At 45.8% G+C, this 12,928-nt stretch overlaps 1 protein-coding gene across 1 annotated transcript; it reads left to right on the forward strand.

Moving 5' to 3' along the window:
• Window positions 1–2,219: 2,219 nt before the first annotated feature.
• LOC139318368 (zinc finger protein ZIC 4-like) lies at window positions 2,220–12,204 on the forward strand. The gene is made up of 4 exons (XM_070945792.1): window positions 2,220–3,432; window positions 8,351–8,883; window positions 11,009–11,031; window positions 11,940–12,204. The coding sequence occupies exons 1-4, from the start codon at window positions 2,220–2,222 to the stop codon at window positions 12,202–12,204; spliced, it is 2,034 nt and encodes a 677-aa protein (XP_070801893.1).
• The last annotated feature ends 724 nt before the right edge of the window (window positions 12,205–12,928 follow it).

A 12,928-nucleotide genomic window follows, 5' to 3' on the forward strand; every position in this document is an offset into this window, starting at 1 on the left:
TAGGAGAGAGAGAGTGAATAGATCAATACAAATTTCTCCCGCTCCCCATTTCCAACCCACACCAGTACTTCAGGGGATGGATATTGGAACTTCTTAAGTTTCAGTAAACTTCCTGAAATGATCCGCAAGATTGGACTTGACTATTGTTGCAGTCACTTGCAAGCAGTGGCTCAGTTTAAAAATAAAGCAAATAATGCCACGATGGAAAATGGGGTGCCTGGGAAATAGGGTACGAGTATTGTTTTTACGGTGTTTTTTTTTTTTTAAAGGCTCGGCCCTCTGGGCTGCCAACAAGTGTTAGAAATCTAAATAACTGTTTGCTCAGCTCTGCTTCTCAGAATACTTTCTGAATGCAGAAGCCTGCCTTTTCCTCATGGTACCCATTTATGTTGGGAACCGGGAGCCTCTCCATATCTGTGTGTGCCATTTTAAAAAAAAATCGGTAGTCAATCTGGGGGAGGAGTGGGGGGTGGGGAAACGACCCAAGTTTGGAAAGCATCTTCTAATTTAAAACATATCCAGGGAATTGCATAAAATAACCGTGTACGATCTCAAGAGCTAGCCCCTCCTTTTGAGATGCTATCACTTAACTAGGTGCCATCCCCTGTCTGTTGGGGAACGCCGAATCGGAGCCCGTTGTCCGAAGCCATTTCTAACCCGGGAAGGCTCCAAGAAGAGAGAAAGCGAGCGGAGGCGATATTGTAACGCCTGGCGAAGCCTTCTCGGGGCAGTCTCTCTCTCTCTCTCTCTCTCTCTCTCTCTCTCTCTCTCTCTCTCTCTCTCTCTCTCTCTCTCTCTCTCTCTCTCTCTCTCTCTCTCTCTCTCTCTCTCCCTCTCTCTCTCCCTCTCCCTCCCTCCCTCCCTCTTTCCCTGCGGATTCCCGCTGCGGTTTGGCCTGGCCTCGGTTTCTTTCCCACTCCAGCCCCAACAAGACTCAGACCAGCGCGGAAGTTTTGAGAGAAGCCGCGCCTCGCCTCGCCTGGCTCTCTTTCTCGGTCCCTTCCAGCTTTGCGGCGGGAAGGAACCGCGAACTAGCCTTGAAGTTAGCCTGGAGCCATTCAGGCCCTTCGGCCGGGAAGGTGACTCCGCTCTCGGCTCTCCATTAAAGCATCTGCTGATTAAGAAGAGGCTGGCTGGGACAGAGCAGAGGCCCGGGCAAGGGTGGAGGGAGGGAATCCGTGAAGACTTCAGACGAGCGCAAATGAGAACCGTAAAGGCTCCAAGCAACTCGGGGGAAGGGCGGGAGGGCAGGAAAACGGGACGACTCCAAGCAATGGATCGGGGACCACCAGCGGGGCGCAGGAAAGGACGGGGAAGTCAGCAGTCAGCCTCGCCTTTGCGCATTCGCAGCCGCTGTCGTGGCACCACTCCTCAACAATTGCCCAAGAGCGCTGAACGGCACCGAGACCCTTTCGACTTGGGCCGGACCCACTTTTAATTCTGTTCATTAAAACGCAGGTGAAAACTATCTGCGGGGAGGCAACTACAAACAGCAGCAGAACCGGCTCGGCGGAGCCGTGCAGAGCGGAGGAGCAAAGAAAGAGGAGGGAGGAAAAACGCAAAGGGTCTTTTGGAAATTACCCACCAAGCACCGCGCAAGCGCAGATCTCCTTGTATCCTCTTCATCCCTTCCCCGCCCTTTTCCTCCCCGCTCCTTCCTAAATCTTTTCAGACTTCAGAGGGGACCTGTCATCGCTGACGTCGGTCAGGCAGCTTCGGCCAATCGGAGGCCTCCCTGATTGTTTAAGCGCTCCGGGTTGGAGCCGAGTCTATGAAGCTCTATTCAGTAGCCTCCCAACGTCCTGCTGCTGCCTCTCAAAAGCATATGGGATTCCACGTAGGCATTAAAAAACAAGGGGGAGAAAAATCTACACCCCCCCTCCCCAAAAAAAAGGGATGGGGAAGGGAGAAGAGGGAAATAAAGAGAGGGGAGAGAAAAAGAAAGGGGGAGCAAGAAGAAGCAGCAAAATCAAAACAAAGCCAAATAGTGGAGACCGAGAGATTGGGAGGGAGGAAGGGAGAGAGGAAACCTTTCGGGGGAGCGGGCGGGGGGGGGGAGAGGAAAACTTTCGCAAAAGTTTTTTTTTCTCTCTCTCTCCACCGCTGGCTTTCTCCCTCTCTCTCCCTGCCTTTCAGGCGCCCTCGCTCGCTCCCCCTCCCCCGCTGTCAGGTGACTTTTTAGAACTGTAGAACCAAGTGAGCTTTGGGGGAAGCCGGGAATGGGGTCGGCGGCACTTTCCAAGCGGAACACCGCGCTGAAATTAGTAGGCTTGGCAGGGGATCCTCATCTTCCTCATCCTCCTCACCGCCATCACCACTCCCCTCAGAGCATGACAGGCTTCGCCGGGGATCCCCATTCCATCGTTCCCACGCGCCCTGGGGAGCACCCCGGAGAATCCCGCCTCGGTTTGAGTCCATTCCGGTCAGAACACTTGGGACACCACCATCATCATCGTCACCATCACCACCACCATCACTCTCCTCCTCCTCCTCCTCCACCACCTCATCACCCAGCGGCCCTTAAGCTCTGTGCTGACCCTCAGCCTCGCCATCCCGTGACAGGCCCAGCTGAAGTGGTCCCGCGTCCAACTGGAGCGTTGGGCCCGGCGCAGTCAACAACAGTCCCTTATGCGATCCCTCACCCAAGCCAGGCTCTATCGGCAGGTAGAGATTTATTCCTGCGCGGGGATCTGACTGCCCCCGGCATGCCAGGGTTCTCTTATCCACACTCCGCTGCTCCAAGTTCTCATCACGGAATATTTGTCTCAACAACAGGTAGCTACCCCGGACACCATGCTCCCCACCACCACCACCACCTCCACCACCTCCACCACCATCACCACCACTCAGAAGTCGGGACTCATTCGCTCCTTACTGGACTCCATCACCCGGAGCAACCTCCCCATGGACCTCCAGGTGGCCATCTAAACGGACAGATCAGGCTGGGACTACCTGGAGAAATGTACGCCAGGTCTGAGCCTTTCACTCCAGGACCAATCTCCCGGACAGATCCTTTCGCGGCTTCCTCCTTCCACGGCTACAGTAGCATGAACCTGAACGTGAATCTAGCGTCACACCATGGCCCTGGGGCTTTCTTTCGCTACATGAGGCAGCCCATCAAGCAAGAGCTCATCTGCAAGTGGATTGAACTGGATCAGACTCCCAAGAAATTATGCTCGAAAACTTTCAGCACCATGCACGAGCTGGTGACTCACGTCACCGTGGAGCACGTTGGCGGGCCCGAGCAGTCCAACCACATCTGCTTCTGGGAAGAGTGTCCCAGGGAAGGGAAGCCTTTCAAGGCCAAATATAAACTGGTCAACCACATCCGCGTCCACACGGGGGAGAAGCCTTTCCCTTGTCCTTTCCCGGGATGCGGCAAAGTCTTCGCTCGCTCGGAAAATCTCAAAATCCACAAAAGGACGCATACAGGTCAGTATAGGTTGGTCTTGCTCCATTACTGTTGAGTCCAGAGATCTGCTGATGCACGTGCACTTCTTCCTCCTCATCCGCCTCTTCCTCTTCCTCTCCATCCCCTCCCCTCTTTAGTTTTCCTCTAATTAGACTTAGAATTAATTAAAGCTACAGTAGTTCAGTAAACCCTGCAGAAGAGTTGGTTTAGATTTTTGCTTTGCTTTTGCAGCATTTGCATGTGTGTGTCCTTGTATGTGTCTGTGAAGAAAGAAAGAAAGAAAAGGAAGGAAGGAAGGAAGGAAGGAAGGAAGGAAGGAAGGAAGGAAGGAAGGAAGGGGAAGTTCCAGAATTTAAGATGGCATTTTTTATGTTTGGGGAGGAGGGAAAGAGATTCCAAAGCCCTTCCAAGAAAATAAATACATCCAATCTTGGGGCAGGAACTTGCAAATTAAGAGCAGACAAAGGAAATTGCAGATTGTCTAGGCAATTGTGAGTGATGCCGCTGTGCCTTCCTTGTGAGAAAAACACAGCTGCACAGTCCCCCCCTTTTTGTTTGGGACAAGAAGCCCTGAGGATAGTCCCCCAATACTCTTTACTTCTTTAATGTTTGTATGCTTGCAAAAAATATGAAGTGGTTCATTTTTGGAACCTGGGAAGTTGGAAATGATGGCAGGGATGTGCCTTGGATTGAAGGTGGAAGTGATTCAGTGTTTCTGGGCTGCCCATTTGAAAAGGTCACTGGCCAGAATTCTATGAGAAGTCTACGTTAGAAACTTTGGAGTTTTTCTTCCTCTAGTTAATATGAAAAGGCAAGCTGTCCAAATGAGACAATCTTGCAATATTTATGCTTGACCCCAGTCTGCCACAAAAGCATTTAGAGAGAATAAATGGAAACTTAGAAAGTTTTCACACTTCAGGATCCTCCCCGTGAAGCCTTACACTGTAAATGAGATTGGCAGCCACTGTCTGTGATTTTGCTGACTTCACCCAACTCCTCATTTTTTTTTCTCTCTCTCACTCTGGTTCAGCACAAGATATTAAATAAGCCTTTTTGCAAAATGTAATCCTTTTTGGGATATAGTTTTATACACAGTCTCCCGTGTGCATTCCCTTTCTACTGGGCAATCTTACAGAAATGATGAATCCTAGGTTCTTCCTTTCTTCTATTCTGCCACTATAAAGCCTCTTTGCTTTAGCAATTAAATGATTCTGCTCTACTCTTCTTTATTTCCATCTTACCTTTTACCATATAATTATATTTTTGTTAGATGATTTATATTATTTGGAATATTTAATCATCAATAACAAAATATTAATCAAAACATCTTCATGTGGGTAAGGAGGAAGCCATTAAAGAAGATACTTTATTCCTCAATCATGGTGCCTTTTTAAATAAGCAAACTTTTAGTGCCCTTTCACTGCCTTCTCTTTTGAAGTCTCTGAAGCAGAAAATGCTCAATTTCTTGTAAATTTGACCTACAGCAGTGCGCTTGAGCACATGAGACAGATGCCAACTCATAGGTTTATTATATGATATAACCTATCACACATGATCTTTTGCCTGAGCTTCCCACATAATTTTATTTTAATGGGAATGGTGGTGTAACCAAGGCCAGGGCATACTAGTCAAATTTTGTAGGCCTAATTGCAGAATCATACTTTAGGTTGACTACCCTAACTTGAAATTCTCAAACCCAAATATGTTTAAAATAGTAATAAACCTTCCAGGAAATTATTCATGGAGAAAATTCTAGATTTGCAAGGGGAAAAAAATGCTTTTGTCCAGTATTAACAATGTTATATTTCCTAGCACAATAGAAAGAAGCAGATTTCTGGAGTAGAGGGGAAGAGAGAAAGAGAAAGAAAAAGAGAGACGAGAATTAATTCCCAATAGAGTGGCCCAGTGGGGAAAAAAAACCAGAGAAAGCAAAAATCACTTCCTTACCATTAGAGCTGGCCAGGGACATTTGTAACCAAGGAGGATTTTAGGCCGCAGTAAGGAGGGTCTGTTTTAACTTGTAATTTATAGCAGTAAGCCTGGCAAAATAGATCTTCCTCTGCCTTCCCTTCCCCCTCGAGAATTTTGCAAAGACTTTAATCCAGTCCCAGTGTTGGAAGGATTATGCTAAAATCGCCATGCTGTACCGTCTTGCACTCAGCAGCCAGGCCTGTGAGAGCTACAAGTGGGGGTTAGAAGATGGCGGTGCAAATTCCATGGGGCTTGCACGCATGCCCCTGCACCCCCCAACTTCAATGCTCTCCTTCTCTCCACCCACCACCAAGTTAGAAAAAGGAATTTTTCAAAGAAAGGCCAGAAATGGTTTATCTCTGCTGTCTCTTGTTTGAATAACACATACTTCTGTACAGAAAACAATCCTTTAGTTTTACTCCAGGGAACAAATGCTGGCAGATGTATTTGTGGGACTAGTCACAGCAGTGAGGATCCACTTTTTCTCAAATCAGCCCTTGTGTTCAAAGCCAGCTTTCAGTTTTGGTTTTGGTCTCAATTCACAAACTAGAGCAGGGGTCTCCAACCTTGGCAATTTTAAGCCTGGCGGACTTCAACTCCCAGAAATCCCTAACCAGCTTTGAATTCTGGGAATTGAAGTCCTCCAGGCTTAAAGTTGCCAAGGTTGGAGACCCCTGAGCTAGAGGAATGAAGGAAGGTTGAGGAAGGCAAGTCTTACATGAAGGCAACTCATTCTCTCTCCCGTTGGCAAGAGGGTTTACGGCAGAGTTGTTCCCCTGGGCCTCTTAACTTCCAGCTTGCTTGCACTGCATTACATGGATCTCCTTGATTTGTTATTTCAGCTGAGCAGGGGAAGGTCAAACTGTTTCTGTACAAGGAACTATAATTAAAATGCTTAAAGAGCCATCAAAATATAAGATCTTTCTTTTAATTTCTCTCCCCCTCTTCTTCCCCCCCCCCTCCCCATTCATTGGCACACCAATACAGAATTCATGAAAGGGAGAAAACATCTTGTTAGGTTCTTCTTTGCAAAAGCCATTGTTTTTCTCTTATGGACTGAGAATAATATTTAGATTTTCACCAGTATTCTGGAAAATCAGCAGCTCTACAGTTTGATGCTGGGAATTTTGTAGTCATTTTCTTTAAACCTTGAAACCTTTGCAATCATTAGAGCCATTTTGTTTCAAAAGGCAATTGGGTCTTCAGTGATTTTTTTCAATGAACAGTGACTTTAAAAACCAGTTAACTTTGTAAATTGGACATATAAATAGGATTTTCCATTTTAAATGCTGCTTTGCACTGAAGTCAAAATATATGATCTGGACTCTTTCAAAAAATTATCTTTAAGAAACGCTTAACACACAAACTAATACAGACATGCATACACCAGTAATTTCTACTTTTAGAAAACAGGATCTGGCTTTTCATATCATATTTCAATATATTTGTTATCATTTTCTACCCATTTCTGCATTCCCACTCTCAAATAATATATCCATGATTAATGGAAACTTCAAAGCACGTGACTGCAGCATCTTGGACTTTCTATAGCTCACTGTTTGTTTGTTTTTTTTGGCCTAAACCAGTCCTTTTCCAGGGCATTGGTCTCTCTTGCCATCTCTCCTTCCAACAGCACTTTTCCTTCATTCATCCAGCATACGGTATTTAATATCATATCACTATCCTAATATGATTTGCTGAACTTCATGAAAGCTTGGCATTGTCCTCAATGCTCTCTACCATTCACTTCCTTATCTAGGCATATATTCCCCATGCTATTGTTTATGGCAGGTCTTCATGAAAACTGAAAACTTGGCTTGGACACCTATACCCATGAAGTTCATCCTGGCTTTCACAAAAATAAAATAATGCTGCAGTGAGCCCTCTAGATTTTTAGGCATCATGTATTAAAGTGGCAAGCAACCAAGAAAAAACTGAGTTATTGTCAGATTCTAGAAAATATTGCACAACCTTCAGAGAAATTAAGAGAAGCCAAACCTGAGGAAATTATACAGCCTGATTTTGAAGATGGACAATCCTGATTATCCAGGGGTAGCATGCCAACAAGCACACACACACACACACACACACACACACACACACACACACACACCTTGCAGAAAGCTGGTATACATTTATGCATATACACATAAGCTGTTCCAAAAGGTTGGATTTCCTTTTGGCCTTTTGTCAGCACAATATTGCATCCCAAACCCTATGTAAATTATGGTTTCCAGGGAAAGCCAAATATTATGTTTCCTGTCTGATTGTGGATATATAAGTGCATGGCTGCAGGCATATGGGGTTACTTGATGGAAGCGTGAAAGGGGAAAGAGCGGTATTCCACCAGAAGTCTGTGATCTTTGGTTATGAATTGTGGGTACGACCAGCTATGTATAGTACTGTAGCTGTTTCTAAAACAACAGATAGCAGAGGCCATTTGTAAATAATGGTGCATTTGGGGAGGAAGACTAGAGGATAAGGGGATTCTGGAAGAGATTATGACCTGCAAAACTTTGGTTAAAAAGAGTCAATTTGGCTGCCTTCAAGTGCCGCCATCTTGACTTTTTTGACTACACCCTGCCAGCATGCAACTAGCTGTCCTGAAGGGGGAATTCTCTTGCTCCAAAGCAGCCCCTTTCTCTGTGAAAGGAGAAAATGCTTACTTCTTGTGGGAGGGAGACACTGATAGTTTTAGAGATCTCCTTGAATCCCGCCAGGCATGAATTTGCACCGGAACATCCGGCCCCGTTTCCAGAAGGGAAAAGTGTCCCCAGAAGCTCAATGGTTGGAGAGGAAAGGAAATGGGGTTACAGCAGTGGAAATAGCCTCTTTTCTTCCCCACCCACTCCCCAAAAAGATAGTATGCCTCCACCCCTCCACTACTTTCCAGACGACCCCCCCCCCACCCTTTTCCCTCCCGGGCCGTTTCTGCCAAGTCTCCCAGGACTGCCTCTCTCTTTGCAGGCGAGAAGCCCTTCAAATGCGAGTTCGAGGGCTGCGAGAGACGCTTTGCCAACAGCAGCGACCGGAAGAAGCATTCCCACGTGCACACCAGCGACAAACCCTACAACTGTAAAGTGCGGGGCTGCGACAAGTCGTACACCCATCCCAGCTCTTTGAGGAAGCACATGAAGGTCCACTGCAAATCCCCGCCTCCCAGCTCCGGCTACGAGTCGTCCACTCCTTCACTGGTCTCTCCCTCGTCCGACTGCGGCCGGGACCCCCCTCAACCGCCGCCGCCGCCCCCGCCGCCGCCCCCAGCGGCCTCCTCCACGCAGGCGGCAGCCAACCTGAGCGAATGGTACGTGTGTCAGAGCTCCGGGACCAGCGGCATCCCGACGCCACCCAGTAACTCTCCTTCGCCCCACGCAGGAGAGGCCGCGTTCACAAACTGCGACCCCCGGCCCCAATTATTAACGCCGCTGGCTGTAGGACTGCCCGTCGCCAACCAGACCGCCGCCGCCTTCTTTCCGAGCTCTTTCGGGACTTTGACCAGGGTCTTGGAGAAGGGGCGGAAACCGACCCGAGACTGGGAAACCCCTCCACCCCACCCCACTCCACCCGGGTCCCCCGTTCCCTCTTGCCCCTTCCCTTCTCCCAGGCACCTTTGATCAGAATTGCTGCACTGGCCATCGGAGAGAAGACGCACTGTGGGGGGAAAGATAATGAAGAAAAAAAAAAATCTCCTCCCTGCTTTTGTATTTATTATGGTGCCAAGAGCACAAGACGACATCCCCCTCCTCCCCCTTAACGTCTTTTCCCACGACTTCATGGGGTTTTTTTTTTGTTTCTTTTTTCTTTTTAATTATGAGCATTATTTTATTTTTCACCCCATCCTGAACCTGCTTGGATCGCTTTCTTCCCAACGTTTACAGAAGTGTCAGAGTCGACACAGCTTTTTTTTTGTATCAATGAACCAAAGTGTTTTCCTATGGATTTCTAGTTGTACAGTCGCGATCTTCGGTGCTGGTACCTCGTGACCGTGTTTTTCTTGGACTCTTTTGTTCCCTGGTGGCTTTTAGTTTTGTTTTTCATTTTGACTGTGTGTGTGTATGCGTGCGTGTGCGCGTGCGTGTGGCGTGCGTTTGCTTTCTGGGGAAAGGGTTATCTATAAATATGTTACTGATTAGCCAACTGTACAGCGATCAATTAAATACTTTGATTAATTTACCAGCTCAGTTGACATTTTTTGGGGAAAGAAACCCTCTTTACTGCCCCAATTTAACCAGTCTACTCTGCCCACTTGTTACTAATAAAACAGACCCAAGGGTGGCTTAATGATTTGTGGTACATTTTAATTTACACAACTAATGGATTTTAAACGCACAAACACATTCTCCTCTGTTCTCCCACTCCTGCTCCCAGTGTTATTTCTGTGAATTCTTGCAATTCCTTAGTGAGTGGAAAGTGAGATCCATATTAAAGTGAGAAGGAGTTGTTATGAGTGGTGTCATTGTGCTGATTCTTGAATTGTCCAGAAATTCAACATGTAGATTCCCCTCCCAAATGATGGAGTAAACACAGTGGCAATTTTGTTTTGAAATGCACAAAGGTTATGTAAAATTGTGAGGTTTTTTGTAATGGTAAAAATAAATGGTTTTTTTTCCAAATCTCTAGCATATCAAGAGGCTACTTCTGAGTCCTCCTTATTTTTTACCCCTTTTTTCTTATTTTCCAGCTGAGAGGGGCAAGAAGGAAAAACAGAATGCATTCCAGTTTGAGCATAGGGACAAAGCATCCTTGTGACGGTTCAGTTACTTACACCAGGCCCTAAGGCTATCAGGTCATCCTAAGAGTCCTATATCATTTGCTCGTGATGTATTGTACTTCCAGTAGGGTTCCTGGGCTGCCCAGTTGATTCTGATCAATGCTAGGAAAACAGGGCTCATTTTTCTGAAGGTGCACATTAGGATTTTGCTGCAATAGTTTCCATATGGACTATTCCCTCCATTATGTAGTAAAGATACAAACTATGTAATCCTCCTCTGAATGATTCTCCTATTAAAAGCATCTGGTTTCTTCTACCTAGTATCAGCAAACATATTTTTTCTGAACTTTTCATTTTTGGGGTGCAGCCCAATAAGTCTTCTGGAATTCAGTGGAACATCCTACAAGAGTGTGAACATGTAGGACTTACATCCAAAAACCACACAAATGTAATTTACATTTTTGCATTCCTACAGCTTCTCAGTTTTTCTGTTTTCAGTTGTGGCCTGGGAATGGAGGAATATAAGATTCTTCAATCTTGTAAACTACATCCACAATATTATCCTATGTTGGCTGATTAAAAGCAATGGAAGAAGCTATCCAATGACTATATTATCCTGTTTATCAGTGTTTTAAAACTAAAAAGGATATATTCTGTATTTTCCACAGTTGTTTTCCTTCCTATTGTTGTTCAGTTCCTCTGATAGTGGAGGCAACCCAGGAAAGCAAAGCTATGGAGGCCTTTGGCAAATGGAGAAGATAAGCTCTACCTTGCCTGGAATTCTCAACTGAGCCTTTCTGGTTCCCATCTCCACCTCCAGCCCATGTCTTTTCTTCCCGATTTCTTTCTTTGCAGAAGCTCTGGTTTTGGATGTGTAGGCTAATCACCTTTAATTTTTCATTTGCTTGTTACAGATGTCTATCTCGTTGCTCTCAAGGTAATCTAGACAGAGGCAGCTGAAAAGCTCTGCATCTTATGCCTTAGACATCAAAGCAGGCTCTCGCAATGAAAGCATTTCTTCGCAACGGTGAATCTTCATGGTGAGTTAAGATTTCTATAGCAGTAGGCAAGTCATACTTTAAAAGCTTGAAAAGAGAAGTCTGGAGCTCATCTAGCCTTTTCACAAGAAGGACATAATATTTAGGTCTAAGAGATTCTTCCTGCCATCACCCACCCCCAGCCTCTGATTTTCTAACAGCCCTCCCCAGATGGCCCAACTTGGTCTTTATTGATTTTGTTTGAGCTTCCAGTCCAGTGCATGTGTGTGTGTGTGTGTGTGTATCAGAGAGTGTGAGTGTATACATCTATTTTTACCTCTACCTTTTTCTCAATCCTTTGTGTGTTTGTGATGGACATGGAATTTCCTCTCCTGTCCGATCTTTCCGGGGCAAGGAAAACCCCACGCGAATGGGAGGCCTTGTTCCAACCCCATATTCAGAGTGGATAAGAATGTCAGAAAGAAAAATGGGCCTGCTTGAATCACAGCCCGTCACTTCACTTTTGTTTCCCTTCTTCTGGGCCCTGATCAGAGACGGCCTTTGGGATTTGATGGCGACTTTTCTAAAGGCGAGGAAATGGGTTTGAAGGAGAGGGAAGAAAAGGAGAAAGGTCTAATCAAGACCGGCCTTGTTCAAAGGCTCTGATTTTAGGAGGGGGGGCGGGGGGTGGAGTGATGATGGGGGCTGCAGGGGTGGAAAGTGTGAGCTTTATGGTGCATCAACATGCCACGTTAGGATCGCTATGGTAATGAGCAGTGCAAAAGCAGGCACCCTTGAAAGGAAGGCACACTCCATTCGAGACAGTCTATTAAGACACATTTGTGCTGACCTCTGGTTTTCATGCTAGCTTAATGCATTCAATCGGCTCTTCCTCCATCTCGTCCCCTTCAGCTTGCCAGACCGGCTTGCCCTCTCGAAGGAAAGCCTTTGTGGCAGAATCTTGGGCCACTGTGATTAAGAGAAATGGGGAGGAGGAGGGAGCTATCGAAGAGTTATCAATATTAGTAGATGGAACCTTTGCAGCTGTAGAATGTGGTGGCATTATCACTATAGAGGTTGGTGGCATTATCTCCAAGGCAAGGCATTTTAAGATCAGGAATACAGCTCTCTGAAAACAGCTTTAAAGCAACCCCCCCAGGGTCAAAAAAGAAGAAGACGACGACTGTTGCCAGCAAGTCAAGTCTGGGACAGTTTCAATATGGAGCAGGAATTTTATTCTTTAGTAAGCTCACATATAGTTCTGCTCCTTTATCCCCCTTTTTAAAATCCCTTTCCAAGTATCTTCCCATCAGTCCTGATAATGTTTATTGTTTTTGGCCATGGAAGTAGGAGATTTGATTGCTCTGTCTGGTCAATGATACAGGAATATTGGTCTTTTTCCATATTTAAATACTCTATCCCTTAAATTGTTTGGGGTTCCATTCTGTTTATTAGTGAGAATTTTCTTTTTTAAAAAGAAGATGAGTCATCCCTAAATGCATATACTAATACAGCTATATATTCCGTAGACCACTGTGTATCACTATATAGCTCTACTATGTTGAAGCAAAAGTTAAAACAGAAAGAGATGGCTCTTTGTTTAGTTTTACCAATAAAGGCTGTGTGATCTTTAGAATGCCTGGCATTTTTTTTTTCCTTGAAAGAAGCAAGTAAACAAGTCATAAATCACAGAGGTGGTTTTAAAAAGGGAGTCCTGTTTTGCCAGGCTCCAGAACTTGACATTGCCAAGTCTGAGGCCATGGCAGTGGGTATATGATCCCAAGAAAGTTAGAAGTCCATGTTCCGGTAATTGTCTCAATGTTTATTTTATCCAAGTACTCCAATGAATAGGGGAAA

The sequence above is a fragment of the Pituophis catenifer genome, unplaced genomic scaffold (assembly GCF_029215685.1).
Source record: "Pituophis catenifer annectens isolate HBS135680 unplaced genomic scaffold, rPitCat1.0.hap2 SCAF_6, whole genome shotgun sequence".
NCBI classification, from domain to species: domain Eukaryota; kingdom Metazoa; phylum Chordata; class Lepidosauria; order Squamata; family Colubridae; genus Pituophis; species Pituophis catenifer.